The sequence below is a fragment of the Oryzias latipes genome, chromosome 24, assembly GCF_053564925.1.
Source record: "Oryzias latipes strain Hd-rR chromosome 24, Olatipes_Hd-rR_3.1".
In the NCBI taxonomy this organism is placed as follows: Eukaryota; Metazoa; Chordata; class Actinopteri; order Beloniformes; family Adrianichthyidae; genus Oryzias; species Oryzias latipes.
The window spans coordinates 3,304,616-3,328,839 of record NC_136260.1 but is presented as its reverse complement, the minus strand read 5'-3'; the positions used below and the strand labels follow the sequence as shown (position 1 = coordinate 3,328,839).

The 24,224-nt window shown below is 42.7% G+C and overlaps 2 protein-coding genes across 5 annotated transcripts; one reads left to right on the top strand and one right to left on the bottom strand.

The window, feature by feature from the left end:
• Nucleotides 1–19,449, top strand: tube1 (tubulin, epsilon 1). 4 transcript variants are annotated; one of them, XM_023953176.2, is made up of 13 exons: nt 1–122; nt 196–257; nt 330–403; nt 2,941–2,993; nt 3,073–3,124; nt 4,039–4,154; nt 5,376–5,497; nt 7,083–7,270; nt 8,419–8,591; nt 10,532–10,672; nt 10,999–11,139; nt 13,841–14,015; nt 14,265–16,268. In XM_023953176.2, the coding sequence occupies exons 2-13, from the start codon at nt 233–235 to the stop codon at nt 14,421–14,423; spliced, it is 1,419 nt and encodes a 472-aa protein (XP_023808944.1). In that variant the 5' UTR covers nt 1–122; nt 196–232; the 3' UTR covers nt 14,424–16,268. The 4 variants fall into 4 exon arrangements, with proteins under 4 accessions (XP_023808944.1, XP_078799260.1, XP_011490363.1 ...); XM_078943134.1 differs by adding an exon at nt 19,325–19,449 and having other exon boundaries at nt 92–257; nt 14,265–14,425; XM_011492061.4 differs by having other exon boundaries at nt 92–257.
• Nucleotides 14,512–22,767, bottom strand: ccn6 (cellular communication network factor 6). Its single transcript, XM_004083918.4, has 5 exons — nt 22,587–22,767; nt 18,901–19,138; nt 18,310–18,510; nt 15,026–15,219; nt 14,512–14,944 (listed from the first exon to the last, which is right to left on the bottom strand). The coding sequence occupies exons 1-5, from the start codon at nt 22,632–22,634 to the stop codon at nt 14,663–14,665; spliced, it is 963 nt and encodes a 320-aa protein (XP_004083966.1). The 5' UTR covers nt 22,635–22,767; the 3' UTR covers nt 14,512–14,662.
• Nucleotides 22,768–24,224: the final 1,457 nt, after the last annotated feature.

Genomic DNA, 24,224 nt, shown 5'->3' with positions numbered 1-24,224 from the left:
TGTCTCCTCTAGCGATAGAACTCAGTGGATATGCCTCTCTCATAGGCTACTGAGGTAACGCGTCATCAGCACGCGACCGACCGATTGACTGTAAGGCGGGAGTTGTTGTCAACAGCTTACAGGTTTATTTGATTCATTTTTCGTTTGGTTTTTCCTTCTGGATTTCCACAAAGTAAACTAATACAAATGTCTTAGTTTGGAGTGGGAGGAGCCTAACCGAGCTGCTGCAGCCATGACTCAGTCAGTTGTTGTACAAGGTGACGTGCAGTAGATCTGTTTGTTTACTGAGCCTCATGTTTCTCTGACGCTGGTGATGATGTGGTTTCCAGTTGGGCAGTGTGGAAACCAGGTGGGCTACAGGTTCTGGGATCTGGCCTTGAGAGAGTACGCCTCCGTCAACAAGGTAAAAGATGATCATGAGTAATCCGATTACTGCTACATTTGGAACTGAAATGATCAATAACCCAATGAGAAACGTTTGCAGCTCATGTAAAAACACCTCATTCATTTTGTTTAACTTTTAAAGATGTAAAAAGTTGAAAAAACATAAAGAAAGTGCGTATTGTTGGTGAATAATCTGGTAGATTGAATGAGATTATGAATATACACAAATGTAATCAGAAACCTCCAGAAATGCTAGGAATAATGTTTCTGTAAGAAAAGGGACATGTCATATTAATGAACATGTAAAATCAAATGTAAATATGCCAGATTTTAGCCACAGACTCATTTTCTCCTGCAGTCCTCTGGCACTTCAATGTCAGATTACAGAAATAAAATAAATGTTTAATAAGAAGAAGAAACGACACAATGAGAATCAAAGGTCAAAGACGATATGCTCTACAAAAACCTTTGTTTAGGTGCAGAAAATTGTTCTGCCTTCATGTGGGGTTAGAAGATTTGCTGTTTTTCTGACATTGATGTGTATTTTCTAAGTCGGATTGACATTTTTCTGACCGTTCCAACACCCCATGAATGCAGCATTTCTGTAAGTTTGCAATTTCCCTGAAGGTCATGAACGTATCGGTGGAACTGACACTAAAAGGAGAAGAAAAGCCACAGTTTTCAAAGAAAAACTACAATGTTCCAAACACTCTGGCCCTTCTGATACATCTTAAGTTTGAACCATTGCATGTCGACATGTGTGTGCTGCTCTATCTGTCAGGAACAGAACCAGGCTCAACCTGTTCTCTGGTTGTTCTCATCATCCTGTTGGTTCATTCTAGCAGCACAAATGATCCATAAGGGACATATCCAACAGCTGCCGGGTTCAGATCCAACGGACCTAATGATACTTTGAAGCATTGCCTTTCTACAGCCAGATTTTAAATGGTCACTTTGTCTTTCAAGAAATGAAGCCTTGAAGAAAAGTACATTTTAGCCAACGCTGCAAAAAAACCAACAATTTTTAGATTAAGCTAATTGACTTTTCTTAAAACATTTTTTGAAAGGAGTGTTTTACTGTTTCAATTTTTGGTTTCAGCTGATGTGTATGCTCAACAAACACATGCATCTGTTGGTGTGCATGTGAATACATTTTTATGCAGCTGTAGAGCTGCATAAAAATGTATTCACATGCACACCAACAGATGCATGTGTTTGTTGAGCATACACATCAGCTGTGTATGCTCAAGAGCTTGTTGCCATTAAGATTTTAAATGAGTTTGACCAAATACAGTCATACTCTTCAAAAAATAGTTTGCTCCTATAGAAAGAGATGCTCCCCACTCCACAAATGACTGACAACGTCTACTGAGAACTTTATCAAAACCACACACATCATAAAAAGCAGCTGCACATTATTCTTTCAGTCTCTGAAGCTCTGAGCTTGTTCTTAGAAACATTTAAAGAAACCAGTTGCTGGTGTTTTCCAGTCCGCTCTGCTTTTCAACCACTGAAGACCATATAGACACTTTTGACTCTTAAGGCCTCCAGAACTTCCTCAAATCATCTGGGTAGCTCGGTTGGTAAGGTGGGAAGCTACCATGCAGGAAACCAGGGTTCGATTCCCGGAGGGGAATGAGCAATGGTACTTGGGGCAATTACCATATCAATGGCGAGCAGTTAACATCACCCAGTGAGGGTCCTTAGGCAAGACCCTTAACGCTACTGCCTCCCGAGCGCGGTTTCGGCTGCAGCTCACCGCTCCCCAGGGGGATGGGTCAAATGCGGAGAAAGAATTTCCCTTCGTGGGATAAAATACAGTGTATAAAAAAAAAAAAATGTACTTTGGTTTCTGGAACAATGAAAGAATTCAACACTTGACCGTGATGTTTAGTTGCATATCTGGATTTATAATGCAACTAAATGGGAGCAAATGTTCTTTAATTGTAAGATGTATTCTTAGTTCTGAACAAGCTTGAAGTTTATTTAGAATGATTGCTTGAATTCTATAAAGCATTCAACCAACAGACAATGTCTGACCAGCCTTCAACTCTTTGTGTTCCTGTTTCTCTTTCTTTATTCTAGCATCTTCCTCCATTTTTGCTGCTAAACTCCTTTTATAATTTTTCAGCTATTTCAACTTTTCAACTATTCAAATGTTCAGCTTTTTCAGCTTTTTCCAGCTGAGACTTTTGGTCCTTCAAATCCTTGAACTTTTCAAAATATTCCAGGATGTTTGCCTCCATTGAAATACATGGGGATTCCTTGGTGTATGAGGTCGCTGGCTCTGGCATTTTTTTCACAAACATCTTTTTTGTTATTTTGCTGTTTTCACTTTACTTATTGTCAACTTTGATCATTTCTCTATTTAATTTTTTTTTTGCCAATTATTAGCCTTTAAATCTAATTTTCACTCAGAAATACAGCATCCAACCCTGCTCTTTCTTCTGGAAACGCGGCTCCTTGTAGTTTCTTTTAAATGTTTGTATGTAAATGTAGAACAGCTATGACATCACAGCTGATGGGAGTCCTGTTGTTCTGCATGGTTGTTTTCAGAGGGGTCTGTACGATGACGCCACCAGCAGTTTCTTTCGAAACGTGGACTGGAGGTGGGATGTTTGTTCTGAAGGTGATCATGGAGTCAGTCAGATGTTGTCTCTTTGTATAATCTACGGTCCATCGCTGTAGGAAAGGTGCTGCCTGCAGCGTCGGAGGCCAAATCCAGCATTTGAAAGCCAGAGTAAGTTCCCCTAACGGAGTCAGGTTGTGTCCGAATTCCCCCACTACGCCATGGTTAGTGCACTGGTTCGCCATTTTGTCGGGCAGGATTTACAAAAATTTCCTTAAGTGTCTGCGAAAACCAGTGTGAATTGGTGAATATAAACCAAATCTCTGTTTCAATGATTTTTCTTTTTTTTTTAAAACGTGTCCATGTATTTATTCATAAATCCTCCAAGTTTCATCATCAGAACACAGTGGAATTTAAAAAGTCTTTGTAAGTTGTTTATATTAATTGATTTCTGCTTGAATAACTTCATATTTGGTGTTTATTAGACAATAATGGAGTAGTGAGCAAGTGTTCAAACAGCATTAAAATCCAGTCCTGCACTATAAAAGCTTTTGCAGGTTAGTGGATGAATTTGGACAGAGCCTCAGACTGATGGTTCCTTACATAAACTATATTTACCACGATGAAACCAGCAAGCCAACCAACAACACTGGGTGGAAGGAAATGTTCCATAATGAACAACTAGAGATTTGAATATAAAGAAAAAGGTTTGAACAATAGAATCAGAAAAGATTTCTAAAAATTTCAGATTTTGTTTGAAAATTGAATTTGGATCAAGAAACTTCTTTACGTTTCGAGATGGATTGTCACCATCTGTGGTGATGAGCTGTAGTCAGAGTACAGTTCCTGCTTCTTTTTTTATTTATTTGTTTAACTCCACCCAGTGTACCAAACGTCTGGAATGCAGGTGGCGCTTTGAGGTTTTAACACCAAAGATAGGAGACTGGAATGCAAAATGCTCTCAATTTATAGTTGTGGTTGGGTAATGTGCAGCCGCAGTTTAAAGGCAGCAACGCTCGGGCCTCCAGAAAACGTGTCAAAAGAAGGAATGTGCTGGCCTCACTCTGGCATATGTGAATCCACAGGCGGTCCTGGTTGACATGGAGGAGGGGGTGATCAGCCAGATCCTGCAGGGCCCCCTGCGGGAGCTGTTTGACAGCGCTCAGCTTCTTACGGACGTGTCGGGTTCAGGGAACAACTGGTAAGAGAAGAGAGCTGCAGCCATGGCACGCCACCTTTTCAGCTCCTTGCAGCTGAACTGGAGTCTTCAGTGTACCTGAAAGCCACTCAACGTCTGATGGTGTGATGCCAGAAACTCTACCTCTTCTCATCTCCAGACCCAATGAGTCAACCACTTCCTTTTCTTGGCATACCTAATACAAAGTTGTCCAGTAGTATAAACTGTCCTGAAACATAAAGTGGTATTCCCTAATTTAACTTTAACAGCATACGACCAAAACTGAAGCTCAAAAAAGTGGATCTTTGATAGAGAATCAATGGAAACGCAGCAGTAAATCTGCACCACAGTGATGTTAAAGTCCCACTCTGATCATCTATTGTAAAATGGTTTCCAGTGGTCTTTTAATTCCAGTGTCACCTCGCTGTCACGGTTCACCGTCTCCATGTCTGCTGTGCAGCTTTCCAGACTTTATTTTCCTCCTACAAAATGCTGAACTCACTTTTCTATGAAGGTTTGCACTTTGAGAGTAATGTGTGGAAATGCTCCTGCCTGTCTGAGCAAATGGTCTAAAAACAGGTAGTGAGGGGTTGTGTGTGGAACGTGTCCCCCACGATAAACCAGGGAACTCCTGTGTCGTTTTCTAGGACTTAGTTTCTGCAGAGCAGCAGGAGTTCATCATACATTCACCTCTGACAAAATTATTTATGAAACTAAATCAATATTAGTGAATGAAAGCATCAACTCTTTGGCTAAAATGGAGATGATTTAAAAATGCGACACATGTTTGACTGTTTTGTTGTGGGGGCTGCACTAACTGTCCCTGCCTTTCCTGTTTCATGGTGAAGGTTCACTCTGCATGAATGCAGTGTTCAGTTTTACAAGCATTATTTTCTGCTTGTGTTAACACATTAGATTCATGTGGGGAAAAAACACTTTTTATGTGGTTGAGCGTGATTTTGCTACCCAAAAAACATGAATGAATGTTTCAAAGATGCATCTGTTTGGATGTTTTTCTGCTGATATTGGTCAGTTTGGAAAAGTCCATTGCTTTCAGCTTGATGGTGAATCACTGCAGGGTTGTGCTCTCACAGCTTCCTGCGCTCATGTCTGTTTGTCTGTAAGTGTGTGAGCCGTCATCAGTAGAAATGGGTCGGGTGTATTTGAACCCTGTGTTCTGTGTGAATTCATTTTATGAACACAGGCCTCCAGCTCTTCTGTGTTTGATGGCAGCTCCACTTTCAGGGCCACCGGACACATGACATACGGATCAGTCTACAGGGAGCTAATTGTAGACAAGCTGAGGAAAGCCGCAGAACTCTGTGACTGTTTGCAGTGCTTCTTCCTCATTCACTCTCTGGGAGGGGGTAAGTCTCAAACGCCACCCAGACTTGCTACTTTCATCATTTAATGCCCAGTGGGCAGGTAGGTAGTTAGAGCTAGAGTTTTAGCCCATAAAACAAAAACAATGAATGACCATAATCTTCATAAATCAGATAACATAGGTCATGTAATCATGACACTCTATGAAGAGTCCCTGTCGTCCTCATAGCATTAAATGATAGTCATATGGTTATAACTGACACACTCGTATGCAGCGTTTGTGAGTCTCTGTTCTAGCTGCACCAACAAAGACTCAGGAGGATCCTCACATAGTTAGGAAACCTTCTGTGATTTTGAGAGAATTGAGTTTATTATCTAGAAAACAGAATCTATTTACACGCCGTCCAGGCACAGACAAATCTATTTCAATGTTTGCAGCTGTAGTAGTAGACATCAATTCATGGAGGTTTATTGCACATTGCTGTTCAGATCTCTCATAGACGACTTTCCCACAGCCAATCGTCCCATCATGCTTTGTAAACAAGCCATTTGGGTTTTCTTACCACCAGGTACAAGACGTCTGTTAGATAATTAATATACATTGTAGATGTCTACCGTACACCTCAGACAACTCCATTACGGTACTCTATTAGAGCTCTCCCAATAGGGTTCTGCTAGATATCTGCACATAGACGTCTCCTACTCGTCTACCTGTAGACATTTTTAGATGTCTACTAGAGGACAATTTTACATCCATCCATTTATCTTCAGTTCCCACTGAATCTCCTTTTGGGATCACAGGATTGCTGGTTCCAACCCAGCTACTGTTGGGCAAAGGCGAGGAACACTCAGAACAAGTCGCCAGTCTGTTGCAGCCTGTTTCTGTTCATATCTGAAAGACCATTTGAGAGCCTCAAAGTTCCACTTCCCTGTTTAGAAAAGCATTTCATTTGTTTCTGTGGTCATTAATCCATTCATTTATAAAAGGTAGCTTTCATATATTTACAATAATAGAAGCATAAAGTGTCTTTTTTTCTCTAAACATAGCAATTTGTACTTATTTACCAGTTTATGTCAAAATGAAATAAACCCAAATATGCATGAAAAATAAGGTCCTCCTGCTGCAGCAGATTTACTTGAAATAAAATAGCTAAAAAAGCCAAATCAAACACATTTCTATCATTGTGACTTTGGTGAGCCATCATCCTTTTTCTCTGTTTACTGTCAAATTTAAGCTTCTAGAATCTTTTACTGTCATTATAGTTCTTTACTGGCATTCACACACATTCATACTGATGGTGGCAGAGCTGTTGTGCCGGGAGCAATGTGCGGTTCAGTGCCTGGCCCAAGAACACTTCAACATCAGGACAGGCAGAGGGGAACTGAACCTGCAACTTGGCAATCTTCTGACCTGCTGATGGGTCACCACAGCCGCCATTAGTCTGAGTGTTAGTCAACAGCGAGTGGCTGCATGCTGTACCAACGACATGATGGTCTCACTTCAATAATGTTGCAGTGAATCAGGGAGAATATCCTAAAACCTCACTGACTCTACGAAGGTTTGAAGCCTGGTTCCGAGTCCTCCTGCTGGTGACACAAACTAAGCTGACCGTCTGTTTCCCCGCTCAGGGACCGGTTCTGGTCTGGGAACCAGAGTGCTCGGCCTGCTGGAGGAAGAATTCCCAGGGGTGTCCCGGATTGTCACTTCCATGTACCCGTCAGCAGAGGATGATGTCATCACGTCTCCCTACAACAGCGTGTTGGCCATGAGAGAGCTGACGGAGCACGCTCACTGTGTGCTGCCTGTGGAGAACCAGGTCTGTGCAGCGGTTCTCACATGATCCACCATCACACCATTGGATGAGCACAACTCAACTACTTCACATTTCTAACACTTCATAAAATAATGAAGCTAAAACTATGATTAGGAGGGACAAATAAACACATCTACATGTTCTACCTGCAGAATCATTTATGAGGATTCAGCATTGATCACTCATGGATGTTTCCATTCCTGTGTGAGACTTAATCTGCTTGAGTTTGAGAAGCTTGGCTCACCTGAGACAACTGGCTGAGTTCATAAAATGCGAAGAGCTTGCAATGTGTTAATCCAAAAAGTCTAAAGTCTCTTTGTCTTCCTCTCAGGAAACAATCATGTCTCAGCAGCAGACTATCTCCCCGTCTCTCATGTTTATAAGTCACAAAAAGAAAATATCTCCAATCTTGGATAAAGAGGGCAGGTTCTTTCCATAGGATTCTGCCAACATCTCCTCTGTAGGCTAGATTAGAGGGGGGGGGGGGCCTGACCAAGGATCTTTCTGCTATTTGCTCTGCACTCTAGGAAAAAGCAATGATTAGAAAGTTTAAAATCCACAAAGTGACTGGAAGCAACAGTGATAAAAACTTGTAAATACAGCAGTGGAAGGACATTTTATTGGACGGGCATGAGCTGGTGCACCCCCCAGCTTTGACGGAAGGAACTAATCTTTAAGAAAATTATGAAAATCAGGATTAAGACTGTTTCTGAGTATTTCTTTTTACAAATCATTATGAATCAGGAGCAAAGATCCCATTTGAAAACGCTAGTGGGAGTGAAGTAGGTGCTACAATCGGCAGTCCACTGCTCCATTCCCAGGCATCAACTTGCCCAAAACTAGATCATCTGCGTCTTTGAGCCAGATACCGAGTCGGCTACCTCGGCCTCCGCACCAACAGTCACAGAGGTGAATTTCTCATAAACTGCCGCTCTGCAGAAACTATGTCCCAGAAAAGGGCACAGGTTTTAAGATTTTGTCCTAAAACAGCATAACCATCATTAAAAGACCACTTGGAACACTTATAATAGAAAATGGAGCCAAAGATGACTGAGGAGGGACTTTAATCCTGTATACACAACATGTAAGCATACGGGGGCGATGACTCTGTCGATAACGCTTCGTTTTCTGTGTTTGGCTGCTTCTTCCAGTCTTTGATGGACATTGTGCAGAAGATTCAGATGGTTGCTCATGGAGCTAAGCCAGAGTTGATGGTCAGAAGGAACGCCACGCTTTCTTCTGGACAGGGTGGAGTTCATGAGGTGGAGAAGCCGTTTGATGCCATGAATAATATTGTGGCTAACCTGCTGCTCAATATGACCAGGTATGGGTTTGTGGTTTCATCTCTAACAAGTGGCTCAGTTGTGCAGAGAACTAATGAGTATTCACTGTTTCTGGCCTTCAGAAAGGTCTCAAATATGTCCTGTGTTTTCTTAGAGGTGATCCATCCATAGAGTTTCAGCATGTTATACATAACTGAGGAGTACAGGATCGTTCAGGTGTCATCACTCATAACCAGGACTGCAGCTTCTGTTTGGTGTCAAATTCAATGTTTACTTACCTCCGGCTGTAAATGCTGTGGCTCCTCTGTGTACTTAAGTCTGCCACAATCGCAGGGCGGTCGACCTCTGATCAGAAAATTTCAGGTTCGATTCTCACCCTGCGTTGAAGTTTCCTTGGGCAAGACACTGAACCTCAGTTTACCGCTGGTGGTTGGCGCCAGAGTTCAGCAGCATAGCCGCTGAATGTGTGTGTGAATGTGTGTGTGAATAGGTGAATGAGAACAGGACTCCAAAGCAAAGACTCTAAAAGCACTATCCATGGTATTTTAATGTTTCTGGGGGAAAAACCCCACCATAATAAATGAGTTTGGTCAAGGTAGATCATTTCCTAAAAGAGCAGATAAAGTACGACTGATGGCTGTGTCCATTATCTGAACCATCACCGTTCCTGTCAGTCTTCTCAGGGCTGCTGTCCAAAAACTTGCTGGAACTGTAGCAGATTCTATTCTGACTAAGCTCACTGAAAATGTGTGAACATTTGGTTCTATGTTTAAAGTGAGAACAAATTAGCCTTAATTTTCTGGTTGATTTTCTTTTTCTTAGTTTCTACACTGAGTATGTCAAGTTATTGTTAGGTTTGCAGAACTTTTCAAAAAGATGTAAACTTACTTAAAAACAAAAAACTCAGCTCTTTGCAGAGCATCACTCAACACACAACTTTCTGTTAAAATGCAGAGGTTTTTTGAGGGTGAGCACTGTGTTTCCATGCATCTGTGTAGCGACTGGGCCTCTGCTTTGCAGTTTCTGTCCAGACAGATCTGCTTTACCAGCTCTAATCAGCAGCTCTCTTCCAAACACACAGGCTGTGCTGCTGGAGCTCCTGCTGCTAACATAGAACAGTTGCAATTCTGTCTCACATTTTGATCAATGTGTTTGCCTGACCCATTTATTTCTGTTTACTCCTCCCAGTGTTTGACATATTCAGCCAAAAACACCCAGATGTTAAATTCATCAAAGGAAAACATACTTCTTCTTTTCCTTTTGTCTATTTCCTTCAGGGCTAGCCACAGCCAGCTTCCTCCATCTAACCCTGTCTTCTGCATCCTCTCCTCTAACATCAGCTACCTTCATGTCCTCCTTCACTGTATCCAGAAACCTCCTCTGGTCTTCCTCTAGACCTCATACCTGGCAGATCTAGACTCAGCAGCCTTCTACCAATATATTCACCGTCTCTCCTCTGGACATGTCTGAACCATCTCAGTCTGACTTTATCTCCAAAACCTCTAACGTGTCCCTCTGATGTCCTCATTCCTGATCCATCCTGGTCCCTTCCAAAGAGAACCTCAGCATCTTTCTCTCTGCTGCCTCCAGCTCTGCTTCCTGTCTTTTCCTCAGTACCACTGTCTCCAGGCTGAATAACATGGCTGCTCTCACCACAGTTTTCTACACCTTTCCTTTCATTTGAGCTGAAACTCTTCATCACACCTGACACTTTTCTCCACCCATTCCAACCTGCCTGCACTCACTTCTTCCCTTCTTTTCTACGCTCTCCAAAGCTGTTCATACTTTTGGCCACTTCTTCCAAACTGTGTTATTTTGGCATTCTTACACAGTTTAACATTCAGATAGTTACTCAGTTTGCTTGAGCAACTATTCAGCTGTAAATCACAATTGAAACTCAATATTTAGTACCAGGAAATGTGTCCTTTTCTGCTCCGTTTTTGAAAGGAGCAGTTTTTCTTTGCTCTTGTTTGGGTTGCAGCTCTGCACGGTTTGAGGGCAGCCTAAATGTGGATCTTAACGAGATCGCCATGAACCTGGTTCCTTTCCCACGCCTTCACTACCTGGTGCCCAGTCTAACACCTCTGTACACGCTGGCAGACGTCAACGCCGTCCCCAGAAGGTCAGCTGTTATTGTCTGTTCGTCGTTTATATGGGATATAAATATCAAATCTTCCTGGTGGAATTCTGCAGCAGGTTCTGCCGACATCATTCTGTCTCCTTATAAAATGTCTTTATACAATTGGTTCCATATCAATCAATTCAACATAAAGCAAAACCATAATGTTTGACCTAGAAGAAAGATTTGAGGATTTTCGTTTCCCTCTCACAGTTGAATGAGAATAGCCTTGATAATATTAGGAAATGCAAGTTAATGTGTTACTGTAGATACTTTTTAAACATAATTTTTACTGAAAACTGCCTTTGATTCTTCTTTTTCTTCTCCAGGCTGGATCAGATGTTCAGCGATGCCTTCAGTAAGGACCATCAGCTTATCCACGCCAACCCAAAGCAAAGCATGTACTTAGCATGTGCTCTCATGGTCAGAGGGAACGTACACGTGTCGGATCTCCGCAGAAACATCGAGAGGTCAGTGCCAGCCGCCCAAACACCTGGACACAACCTGCAGCCTGAGCCTGGTGATAATCCCACGTCCAGCAGCTGGAAGCACATGTCACTGCATCATCCTGCTCCACTGGAACACCACCCAGCCTCTCGTTCACACCCATGTCCTGCTCTGCTCTGACAAGAAGCATCAGATAATGAGATAGCCTATTAGTGCACATTAGCTGCGTTATCATAAAAGGAAATCGATCCATGGAGGACATGTAAGAAATCCATTTTCAATGTAAAAATCTAATATATTGGTCTATTTTCAGTCTCCCTCTGTGAACCGCCACCGTAATGTGGTGTAGTGGTTTAAGGGCTCAAGCTGTCCAGGCCTAACCCTCCTGGTAGGCTCTCCCCTGATAGAGGTCCTAGGTGATGAGCCAGACCGTCCTGCTGGCCCTGGCCTGGGTGGCGGATGTGGTCGCCGGGGGGGCGGTTGTTCTCTGCCTGCTGCCGGTTGGCGTTGGGGGGTTCCGGCTGCCGCTGCTGCTGCGGCGGGGGTCTTGGGGTGGGGATGGCTGGTCACTCTCCCTCCTTCTTGTCACGCTCCACCACCCATTTTAGAAGAACATAAACACTCACCTGAGCACTGGTGTTAGCTCACCTTTGCACTAACAGTTTGCATGATTGAATGACTGAAATATTTCACACTAGTTGGTTTTAAGGCATAAGTATGTGTGTGAACACTATCTGTATTGTGTACATGTTGACATGTGGACATTTTTGCAGCTAACAGGTGTGTTTATAACATTTGAGTGTGTGTGTGGATAGGCCCCGCCCTTTTTTTTACTACATTTGAACCTTACCATAATGATTAACAACCAGTAAACTTGTCTGCTCTATGCTGCTTCATGGTCTTATCCCCCCCCCCTCCTTTTATCACCCTCTTACCCCCCCCCCCAACATCCCTCTCTCTTCTTCCCTTCTTTCCTTTTCCATCCGGTCCAACACAAAAGATTTACAAACATGATTGAAATGAATAAAGTTTGGCCTCAATTACAAAAGGGGTTTATTCAGACATACCTTTGGTTTGTCAGAAGATTAATAACCCCTGTTGTTAAAGTAAAATATGTCCAACACAAGAGGCCCTCAGTTCTCATCTGTCTGCTTAGCTGTTGGACAGGACAATTAAAAAAAAAAAAAAAGAGCGGTTCAGAACCCCTTCATGAGAATAAATAACCATGGTCCAGGTACATCGCCTGGACCCCGCTCTGGACCAAGGTCTTGGTTTGAGGCTCACAGGTGAGTGCCCTGGCAGCTGGGAAATCCCCACAGGCCCAGAATGATGATTTGGGATCACCCCTCCGTGGGCCCATCCCTCTATGGGACCACTACCTACATTAAAGTGGCCGGTGCAATGTGGTTCGGGTGGCAGGCAGGTGCTTTGGCAGCCTAAACCTCAGTTATGGAATTCAGCTTTTAGGGCTTGGAAGGTCACCTCTCTAGGTGAGGGGGAGCCTGAGCTCATGTAGCAGGTTGAAAGGTACCAGCTAAAAACAGCCAGGCTGATCTCAATTTGCAGCCTGGGCTCTGAAACTCAGTTCCTTGTAGCGGTTGGAGTCTCTACCATTGTTACGTTGGTCATGGTGAAAGGCACTGAGCAGGTGTGGGTTAACTCATGAGCCCACAGCTCAACTGCCAAGTGTTGGAGTTTACCCTGATGGACATAAGGGTCCTGTCCCTTTCCCCCTTAGATGGGGCATAGGTCTGTGACTGGTTTCAGTCTACGGGCTGAAAAGCAGCTCCTGGTGTCTCTTGGAGGGGTACCGGAAAGTCCCCTAACATGGGACTCCATTGTTCACCTGGGGGACTTCAGTGCCCATGTGGTCTAGGAGTGTGGAACCCGGGAAGGGCATGGAAGGAATGGCCTCCCTGATCTGAATTGGAGTGGTGTTCAGTTGGTGCTTGTCAAAGTCTGTCTGTAAATAATGTCCAACATCCGGTATAACTTCAAACGGGTAGAGAGGGAGGCTGAAGAGATTGAGTCTGTGGAACCATGTTCTACATTTCAATTGTCTCTGCTGCTCTTAGGAGTTCTGGTCACAAGGTCTCTGGGGCCGGCCACAGTGACAATCCCTGAAGTAAAGGATAGTGTCAACCTGGGGATGGAGTCCTGCCAAGCCCGGCTCACCTGTGAGATTCCTGAGTCTAAGGTAGCTCAGCAGAGATGCTTAGCATTGAGGTCCCGGGACCTGGACAGGTTTAAAAGGTAAAAAATGTCTTGGGCAGACTTTGACTTGGACATGGAGAGAGAGTATCAGTCAACCTCAAAGACACTGGTAATTTGCCTGGCGCCTCAGGAGGAGGAAGCAGTTTTTCATTAGCTCTGTCTTTGGTGGCTAACACAAAATCCCTGCAGCTTCATGTGACAGTCAGGAACCGGACCACTGGACTGGCGGACTGGGGTGGTGATTCCCCTTTTTTTCTTTGAAGGGGGACCTGAGGGTGTGTACCAACTACCGAGAAATCACACTCCTCAGCCTCCCTGGGAAGCTGTATGCTGGAGAGGAGGGTTTGGCCGATAGTTAAACACAGATCCAATTGGGAACAGACCTTGGGGAAGACCCAGGACACGCGGGAGAGACTGCGCCTTCTAGCTGGCCCCAGAATGGATGGACGGATATTTTCTGTCTTTCTCTAAAGTGCCTGTAAAACCTGTTTCTGGTCCTGTTTGCTCCAGACTGAGGCCATCGCTGTCGTTCGTGTCGTGGAACCAGGAAGGCTGGAAAACGGGTCTGTGTTCGGTGCCACCTGTTGGCCACTCCCACTCCCTCCTGGCTCTGGCTAACAACACCTGCATGAAGCTCAACTTCATGGAGCTGAAAGAGCGTTTCACCAAGCTCTACAGGAAGAAGGTGTGTTCATCACTGTCTGACCTGCTGCCTCTTTGTTCTGCCAAGAAAAACGGATTCTTACAGTTGAGTGGTTTGATTGTGTTGCGTGTAAATATTGATGGGTCAGACATGTAAGCTTATAGATACCAGCCTCCTATTCTTTTCAATTTAAAGACTAAATGTCTGATTGTGTTGAAGGATAGCATGGACAAATGTCTCACTCGGAGAAAAGCTTTCTATACACTGAGCTGCTGGTTTGTTTGTTTTTAGGCTCACTTGCATCACTTCCTACACGTGGAGGGGATGGACCTGGGCTGCTTTACGGAGGCCACGTCCTCCCTGGACTCTCTGATCGAGGAGTATGATAGTCTGGACGCCACCAGAGCCCAAGCCACGCCTGACCCTCCCAGACTTAGGATTGCCACTTGAAGGTCTGGAAGACTAAAGACTTTAAAGAAAAAATGGAATCTTTTAAGTAAAAACCAAACATTTTGCTTGTGATCAGGCCAACCACATCTGCTCCAGGAAGCTTTTATTTATTAGTTATTAGGATTTTCCCTCCAAATTCTGTCTGGTCAAGTTAGATGTTTGTCCTTAACTGTTGGTCCAAAGCTCAAAGGGGGTTTGGGGGTCTGGCGTTCCCACGGCTGGCCTCCGTCGCTTTCTTCTTAAAGTAACTGCAAGTCAGAGAACATGTCTCCGGGGTTGGAGCACTTCCTCTGGCACACACAGGAAGTGATCCACTGCATCTTCCATTGTGTGTCGGAGCCCCCCCTGCAGCTGAAGTCCACCCTGATCATGCTGGACTTGTTGGGCACACAGCAGCGCTGGTCTGTGCAGATGCCGCAGTAGGTTGGTCGGAACTTCTTGGTGCTGGTGCAGCCGGAGAGGCTCAGTTTCTCTGCCACTTTGGCCTGGAACTTGGGCTGACACGTCTTTCCTTTGGGCATCTGAAATTCCAAACACACTGGTTTCATCATCCGCTGGCGTCACTTTTGAGAGGAAACACTTGTGGATCAAAGAGTTTCAACCTTCACGCTCTTCAGCAGTCCTTTGTCGCACGGCCGCAGAAGACACAGGCGGCTGTCCTTCCTCATCTCGCACTTCCCGTTGTCGTTAGTGATGCGCACAGAGATGCCCATGCCGCAGGTCTTGGAGCAGGGGCTCCAGGGGGTGGTCTGGATCAAGCAGTTCCTTTTCCAGGTCAAAGGAGGATCCCTGTAAACTTCAAGTGTTAAAGATGTCAGCACAAGTCCTGAAGCTGCTGAGAATCACAGAGCAATCAATCTTTTTTTCATTTTGGATCTGGCAGCATCCTCCAGAAGTCCTGCTCCTGTAGGAGGTTCAGAGAACTTCACCTGAATACTGGTCAGTCGTGTTCCTCTGAAACAGTCTGATCACCGCCTGCGAAGCCTCAAGTGTGTTGTGGCAGCAGTTCAGATGGAGGATTCTGAATGTCCCCATCAAATACTCCAATTCTGGGTTTTTAACACTGAAGAATGTATTTAGACTTTTGGAAAGAGAACCTGAGTTTATTTATTCACAAAATCATCTCTAAATTTCAGCTTAATGATTGTTTTTATTGTAACTTGGTTCTTATAACATGTTGAAGCTTAAGAAGTGATCAAATCAATCATGCAGTAAGTCAATAAAATGCATGGCAGCAGTCAGATGCTTTCATTTACAGCAAAACGAGCAATAAGTTGGGAAGGGAAGATCTAATTCTGCTTTTAATTACAGAATTTGGAATATTTATTAGGAGTTAAAAAGAGAAAAACTTCAAGTAAAAACAGGAATCCGTCAGCTGGTTTCTCTGTTTTAAGTGAGCCTTCTAACATCTATGATAAAAGATCAAATCAGTCCAGCTGACGGCTGTCCTACCCGCTACTTTGATGGAATTTACCAGGATCTACATAGAAGGATTTTACTTTTCTTTTCTTTTTTGATTTTTAGAATTCAGCTGAATGAAAAAATTCTTTGTTTCCATAATTTGAGGATTGTGAAGTATTCTGTATCCGTCAGGCTTGTGGGTGACGGTTATCTATATCAGTGTTTTTCAACCTTTTTTGAGCCAAGCTACATGTTTTCCTTGACAAAAAAATCCCAAAATGTAAAAAACAAAAAGGAGAAACTATAGTCTATATGATCTTGCGTTCATTTTTTGTAATAATTGAGGCAGAAAAAGCTGGAGGTTGCAGCGTTTTTTCTTAAACGTCAAATAAAAGTTGTAATACCGTTAATTAATAATTTTCAAATAAATTAGATATAAATTTGCCCGTGTCGTTGTTTTTCTCTCCAGTTTATTAAAATGCACTTTTATGTTACTTTACAAACACCACATAAAACAATAATATATTCTTTCTAAACAATGATTTACTTATAATTATATGATCACAACATTTTGTAAGCACTCCTGCTGACATCACACTGAATCCAGAGGCATTGAGAGCTTCATTCCTCCAAAATGCTCATGTTGGATAACTAAGCTCAATGATGGAAAAGGGTTTGATGTTTTGTCACAGTGGTTTATGATCAGAATAAGTTCAAACTCATTTGCATTTCATCTTGAGTTTCTGTTCAGAGACAAAGTCTACTGCTGCAGGATCTTTTTTGACACAGGATGCATTTTATTTTGAAAGGAACATGTATGTGCTACTGTCAAAAGGTAGACAATAGCAGAATAACATTGTCATCATTTCATTATTGTAGATATTTAAATACTGCATTTGACAAAGGAACGGTCAAGTGGCCACAAAAATATGAAAGTGTGTTCGTCTAAACGGTGAGGTGGGACTTTGCATTTTTCATTGGGTCTAAATCTGTAAGAAACTGGATCAAATGGCTCTTTTAGTGTTAAAGGTTACAAACCTCAAAGAATAAAGTAACTACGAAACTTCAAACTGTAATCCCTAAATATTAGTATTTATCCTCAGTAAATAGTATTGTTGATAGTAAACTGTAATTAATACCAAATAGTTTTTTGAAAATCCAGTTTATTTAGTGAGCTAAATTTCATAGATTTTTAAAAAAGACACCCAGGCTTGTGTGACAAAAAAGGGGAAAAGAGAAACACTCCAGTCAATGGATCACAGTCAAAGACCAATAAATGGATGTCAAGTTAAGTACAACTTAACCTTAAGCAACAAAAACTAAACGGGTTATTTAACAACAAAAAGCATAAACTGCTTAAAGAAATTAACAGATTTTTGTTGCAGAGTTTAAAGAAATGTTTGGAAAACTGAGCAAAGGACCAAACTTTGACCTTGGGGAATTCAGTGGAGAAATTGAATTGGTTAGTTCAAAAGGGGCCCAAGTCCAAGAGGTTTGTTTTTCCAGGAAATGATTTTAATTGCATAGCTTAAAGGGAGGCTACACCAAATGATTCATACTTTACCCAGATTTAGCACCAGTTCATAGCTTAAAAATGCTATAATATGAAGCACCTCACTTTTATCATTTCAGAGGACTAGCAAACTAAAGTCTCTGGACTTGTGCCCTTCTTGAATTGAACTGGGGTGCTGCCATATTGGATAACTAGTGCTGCCATCTATGGGATAAAGCTAAACCCGTGCAAGAGAGGCCCAAGTCCAGGAATTTTGCACTTAATGCATTTAAATGTCAAGCATTGTCAGTACATTACAACAGACTTGGGACTTTTTTGCACATAAACAGATAGCTTTTCCCTTGAAGACCATAGAACACATAATATCTCTATTTTGAACAATTGTGGACTTGGGCCCTTTATGAACTAAGTGTGTTAGTTCTAAGTTGTGAGCTTCATAGAACACATAGTAATTGATGATCCACTGATGGACTGAAATAACTTTAGTGTGCTTCCCACTGGCTTTATTCATGGTACTCTATGTCCAGAACACATCTGTGGTGACTTAAAGGTGATATTTCAAACATCCTCAGCTGTTTGTGGGAATGAGGACCCAACGAATGCTCAAACCTGGTCTTAAGGTCACACTCTTACTGGAGGATTTCATGTTGTGCTCCAGAGAAATGTCTGCTTCTCAGTCCAGTTAGCCTGGTCACATTTGCAGGATGTGCATTTGGTAAATCATTTCCTTCCTGGATCTTTTTGAAAGCTTGAGAAGCTGTCAGTGTTGGACAGTGATGCTAAAATGTTGTAGTTCTGGTTTAGCTTGTTTCCCCTTTTGGCCGATTTAAAAGTTCAGAAAAACGTCTGGATAGATGAACACTGCTCTCACTTTTTGAAATAAACACCAGATGACTGCAGGCTGTCAGAACAGTAGTTTCCAAATAGATGTGGGGAGTGTAGCTCCGCCCACCAGCTTCCCCAAACACTCACCTGACATGTAGGTGGTGTCCTGCAGGTGCTTTCTGCCCGTCAGAGGACTGGCTCCTAAAATCCCTGCAGGCTTCTGGATGAAGACGGGCATACAGCCAATGGCTCCAGCGATGCAGGTGCAGTTGTAGAGGGGGCTGGGCTGGAACACCTCCCCGTTGTTGTAATGGATGCCGTTCAAGTCACAGCCCACCCCCATCATGTCTGCAGGACCAGGAAGAACATTCTGTGCATGACGTTCATCTGACTGCTGTTCCAAAATGACTCAGACTTTTCCTTTCTTAAAGACTATAATCATAGTTGGGGTTCGTGTCTTCTTCAACTGTCTAACAAGAATGACGGTGAGTAAGACAGGCGTGAAGCTGGGAAGCAGGCCTAAGATGTTTCTCTGCCTAAGTGGACTATAAAGTCTAAACTGTAAAAGGAAAACTTCTCACTTCCATGAACTCGGATCGTTTAGTGGCCAAGCCGGTTTAGAGCAGGTTCTTTTCCCAGATCAGTGGAAACAGTTTCATTCTTGTGAAAAAAAGGTGGGGTTGCTGTCTTCAAAGACCACGTCTGACAACGTTTCAGTGGGTTCAGCTGGACTCTTACATGCACACTTTCCAACCTGGTATCTGGGCTTGTCAGCAGAGAAGTCACAGTACAGGCCTCTGTGGGGGTCGCACACATCCCTCTCGTTGCACGGCTCCCCGAACTGGCGGGCGCAGCTCTTGCAGCAGCCGCAGCCGTCCAGAACAGAGCTCACCCCGGGGGCGCACGCACTCCACTCCGGACAGCTGCAGGGCCACCGGCAGAACTGCAGCCTCTGCTTCTGAGCTCTGCTTATGGGCTGGATTTAAAAAAAAAAAAAAAGGTGCATCACATTGTTGGTTGCAGACATGCATTAGGTTTAAAAATGTCTAAATTGGTCAAACATTTGAAGAGCTTTGATGGTTTTGGCTTCCATAGCACTCCAATCTTTGGTGTTTTAGACCTGCAAAGCTGGATTCATGCTGCTCTGTGCTCTCACTTACAGATAACCAGTTTATGTTCTCATGAATGAACGCAGAAGACGTGCAGACCGTCCAGAAGTGTCATCTGCATCAAACGACCATGATGGAATGGATAGGGACCGTCTCAAAAGTCCTCTTTGCTTAAAAAAGCTCCTCAGAGTGAGAAGAGCTGGAAGCAGTAAAGTTAGGTCCCAGTGGCAAAGGTTTGTTTTAAACCTGAAAAACGAGCTTCCAGTTAAATTTATTGCAGCTTCCTTTGTAAGAACTTCTCCGAGTTCCACTGAAGGAACTCAACAACTTGGAGAACCTCCCTGGCATCTGTGGATTGGATCAGATTGTCCAGCACATCCCACGGATTGTCGATTAGATTGGGACGAGGTCAGCATTGGGACTTGTTGCTCTCTACTGATTTGATTTGATTTGAGCCGGTGTGCTTTATCTGCTGAAGGAGCCATTGAGGAGCAGCGTTTCCACAAATAAGTGTATTTAACAATAATAAAAAAACAGTCTTTAGACGTGAACCTCCTTACTCTGACAAAACAGACATTTTGTCGTGGCATTTTTTTAACAAGCGCAGAGCAGAACATTTACCTCCAGAGGAGGTTCTGCTGTGGTCAGACCTAGAACATGTTCATCAATCCCCCTTTGTTCTGACACCAAAGCTTTAACATGCTCCTGCTGTACATGCATAGTCCCGCAGAAAGGAAATTAAATGAACTTTGGTTCAGACTGTAAGAACCTTAAGGAACCTTTAGCCAAAACATCATGAGGATCAAAGCCTGAAATTCATGAAGCTTTGCTGTCTCAAAGGTCTAAAATACCATGAGCTGTAGTGTCCCTTAAATTGTTTTCTGTACGTTTGAGAAAATATTCTATTGTTAAAGTTGATGTTCAGTCACTCATCTTTATGTAGGGTTTCACACTGACTCTAAAATATGAGTTATCTGAATCATAGGAATGGAAAATTAGGTCCAAACTAACCTAATTTTACAATGAGAATATATGTATATCTCTATATATATGTATATATATATATAGATATAGATATATTTCTATATATATATATATATGAGAATATATAAATGGTGTTTTCTGCTTTCTTTAAAGTAAATAATTTATAACTGTCTTATGTTTTAATGTAGCTGAAAATAAGTATTTGGTCAATAACAAAAGTTCACTTCAATACTTTGTGATGTAACCCTGGCTTCACTGACAAAGGTTTCCTGTAGGTCTTCAGCATGTTTGAACATACTGTTTCAATCCTGTCTTCCATGGAGAAGCTGGGATGCTTTGAAGCTGCTGCTGGAAAACACAGACTTTCAATTCCCTGCATAGATTCTCTTTTGAGGTCCATAGACTGAATGGAACTCTCCAGAACCTTGAAGTGAAGCTTTGGTGCATTTTCAAAAAGGAAGATCTACTTCATCTTCAGGTATGCTGGGTTGCTCATTCATCTCTCCACCTGGCTCATCATTTGGTTCTCACTCAGCCAATAGCTAAAGTACTCACTTTCCTCACAGCCAATCACAATCAAATTCCTGTCTTTCAATTCGTAGAAGTTTGTTTATCGGCATTCCAGACATTTCGTCGGCCCACCTCCGCCCCGTGCTCCTCCTGGCCTTATCCACCATCAGCGTCTGGCCTCTGGGTTCTCTTATTGGTCCAAACATGCAAGATGTCTCAGACCCAGAGCCCAACCGCCGAAGACTACTGACCAGTCATGCTTCTGTTTTGGTTTTATCTGATCATGTGATCTTCTCCTAATCCTCCTTTGGATCATCTAGATGGTCTTGGAGAACTTTAGATGGACTCGTTTAAAGTGCCTATAACATGCAATGTCAGCTTTTTGAGCTTTTAAGTGTATTATAATGTTTATTTCTAATTTAAAAAACAACCCCAAAAGTAGTATTTTGATTCCTTTCTGAGTATTCCTCTAATTACCTGCTCTATGAGCACCAGCTCTTCCCAATCCACGAAAACACCCCCCTACACATATTTGTAAAGTATTCTATGTATGTTATGAGGATATTCATACCTTTTGGTTTCATGGGGGAGGCAGGCTACACTCATCTTACAGTGAGTGTACTTATGAAGCATGTTTTTGGAATGTTGGAAGAAGTCGTCACACCTGGAGAAATGCACGGGATCTAGCTGGGATTTGAACCAGGACTCTCACTGTGAGGCAAGAGTGCTAACCACTGTACCACTGGTGTAATTTCCAGGATACTGTTTTACCTTCTGGGTCTCACAGTAGAAGTGTATTACAGGCCAAACTCACCTTTTTCAGTGGGACAAACTGCAGAATCTGTGACTGATGGATCCTTTTTACCTCACTTTACAAATGCACTTTAAATAAATATCTGCCACGTGTCTAAAGTTAACAGAAGCCCCGTTGTAACGGTAAAAGGACGAGAGGCTCTCAGCGTCTGTTTGCTCAGCTGCTAGAGAGGACAAGTCAAATGAAATAAATATATAGTAGAAGTGTGAGTGTAAAAAGGAGCTGGATCAGTCAGAATGTTCAGATCAGACATTTGTGTAGCAACAAATGAGGTTTGAACAAATGTGTCGTCATTGTTTGATAAATCAAAGCAGTCAATTCAGATTGATGTGTGTAAAACTCAATGCAGGTTTAAGTTTCAGCTCTGTGTCCACAAACCAACAAGCTCTGGTGGATGCACAGATGGACAAAAACAAGCAAACTTTACTGATTACAGAGAAGTGAAAACATCATTTAATGCTGATCCTTTTTCTAACATATCCTCTGAATACTTTGGCCTGTGAACAGACGGTTAAAAATCTCCAACGTTTGGATTTTTTGCCTTCTCTTGACAGATGACAGCCTGTGAACTGAAACTTCATATAAAAATAAAATAAAAGTTCAGTTTTCTATTTAGGGAGTCCCTGGATGTCTGGTCCTAGAAAACCTTCTCAAAGCAACAAAAACGCTTCAGAGCTTCATCTGCATATTCTGTACTCTGATATCTGCCATAGGTTTGGTGCTATAAAACCTGAATATGTAGCTGTTTGTGCTCCAGTTTGCAAAGGTCACTGAAGGTTGTGTCAAAAATGTGAACCCCACCAGTCACTTTTACTGAAAGAGCTCATCTCGTGGTGGGAAAACAGGCCTCCAGCAGCTCCACCAGCTCACAGTTTGGTTGCTCTTTTCACCAGTACAACAAAAAAGCTGAACCAGAATCAATACTGTGCTAGAATCCACAGCGGCAACGGGTTTCTCGCTACAAGCTCTTGCTTGTCCTGCAGCGTTAGAGACAAAACTCCTCTTACCTGATGAGCCAGAATGAGAAGAAGAGTGAGACTGAGGAGCGACAGCATCTCTGCAATCTGGAGGCTTGCTGGAGCTCCAGGAGCCAGAGGGTTGGTTTGCCTGGGAGGGGGAGACAGGAATGAGGTGGGACAGGGTGGGGAGAGACTCCAGGGCTGACCCAGTGGAGAGGGGGACAAAGCAGCTCTGTCTTTTCAGCAAACACAGCTTTCCTTGCCTCACTGATGTAAAGGGGAAATATTTGTCTTCATAAATGCTGGGTGGCTCCGAGAACTTTGAGTCGTGCCCACTTGTTTATTCTCAGCCTGTGAACCTTAGTTTCACCTATTTTTGTGTGACTGAATATAAAATCTATCCTTATTTCTATTTGCTGTTACTAAGGGTTCTTTTAGCAGAAAGCCTCGATTTAGGTGGAAATCATTGACCATAAAGATTCACAATAAGTACGTAGATTTTCATGCTTGGGCTGCATGGGGGTGTGAAGTGGTTGGCAGTCTACAAGATCTCACTAATGGAACCTTACAAGGCTAGAAATGATCAGTAAAAACAAAGATGTCACCTCTGCATGGTGATATACAGAATGTAATGAGAAATACGCACACCATCAGGTGTTGTAAAAAAGGGGTGGGATCTCTTCAACCCACTCCTTTTCAAGCACACGGTCTTGTTTTATGTCTGTTTTAAACTCTTGTGTTTATTTTCATTTGTGTTTTAAATAAAGAAATTGAATTGAAAATTGAACTGTAATGAGGTTGTGGTCCAATGGGTCCTTTTTGTGTAAAGTTTACGTGTTCTTGTCATGCACGTGTGGTTTTTCTCCAGGCACTTAAGCTTCCTCCAACAGTCCAAAACCCGCTGCATACATGAGTTGGGGCTCTAAGATGTCCTAGCAGTGGATGTGAGTGTGTGGCCCTAGAACAGACTGGTCCTCTGTCACCTGTCCAGGGTGTATCCTGGCTTTGCAACACACATGTGATGTCATCAAACACGGATCAGTCCATCAATGTGTGAACAGACTTTGAATAAAGTCATGTGACCATCCAGTGTCTAGAATGTTCTAAGAATGTTCCCTTTGGATTCTTTGGATGTGGAAAAACAACAGTGGTGAACTTTAGGAAACTAACATGTGAATGGATTTGACATTCATTCTAGTTTACTTGTTGGTTTGGACACAGATTTTTCCACCTGATGATCTGGAAGAAATCCAAGAATCTGGAAAACTTATCTGTTGTGTAGCAGGAATTTCTGTCTGAGTCTCACTGCTGGAAGTTTGGATGAAGATGATCTGGATCCATTCTAGGTCAGTGAATCGGATTAAATCAGGTTGTTCAAAATGAACCAGTATTGGCCATGAATCGTATCAGCAAACACAAATCATGATAGGAATCAAATTGTTGGTAAAATGAATCATTATATCCCTCGTCTTAAACCTTCATTCTTTTTCTAAAACTGGTTTTATACCCAGCAGCCCTTACAGCAGAACTTAACCAACCCCTCCATTAACCCTTTTCAGTTTGACTCTATCACTGCTTTAGTTCTGAGGTCATTGTCAGTTTTGGCAGAGTTGTCGCCATAGAGAATTTCACACTGATGTGATCCTCACACAGAAACTGAGTACATTAAACCACATTCTGTCTGTT

Coding starts and splice junctions, on each gene's coding strand:
- tube1 (XM_078943134.1), top strand. CDS start 233: ATGACTCAGTCAGTTGTTGTACAAG. Junction 10,673..10,998: donor GTCAACGCCGTCCCCAGAAG/GTCAGCTGTTAT, acceptor TTTCTTCTCCAG/GCTGGATCAGATGTTCAGCG. Junction 11,140..13,840: donor CTCCGCAGAAACATCGAGAG/GTCAGTGCCAGC, acceptor TGTTTGCTCCAG/ACTGAGGCCATCGCTGTCGT.
- ccn6 (XM_004083918.4), bottom strand. CDS start 22,634: ATGCTGTCGCTCCTCAGTCTCACTCTTCTTCTCATTCTGGCTCATCAG. Junction 15,220..18,309: donor GGACACCACCTACATGTCAG/GTGAGTGTTTGG, acceptor TAACACTTGAAG/TTTACAGGGATCCTCCTTTG. Junction 14,945..15,025: donor GACTGCTGAAGAGCGTGAAG/GTTGAAACTCTT, acceptor TTGGAATTTCAG/ATGCCCAAAGGAAAGACGTG.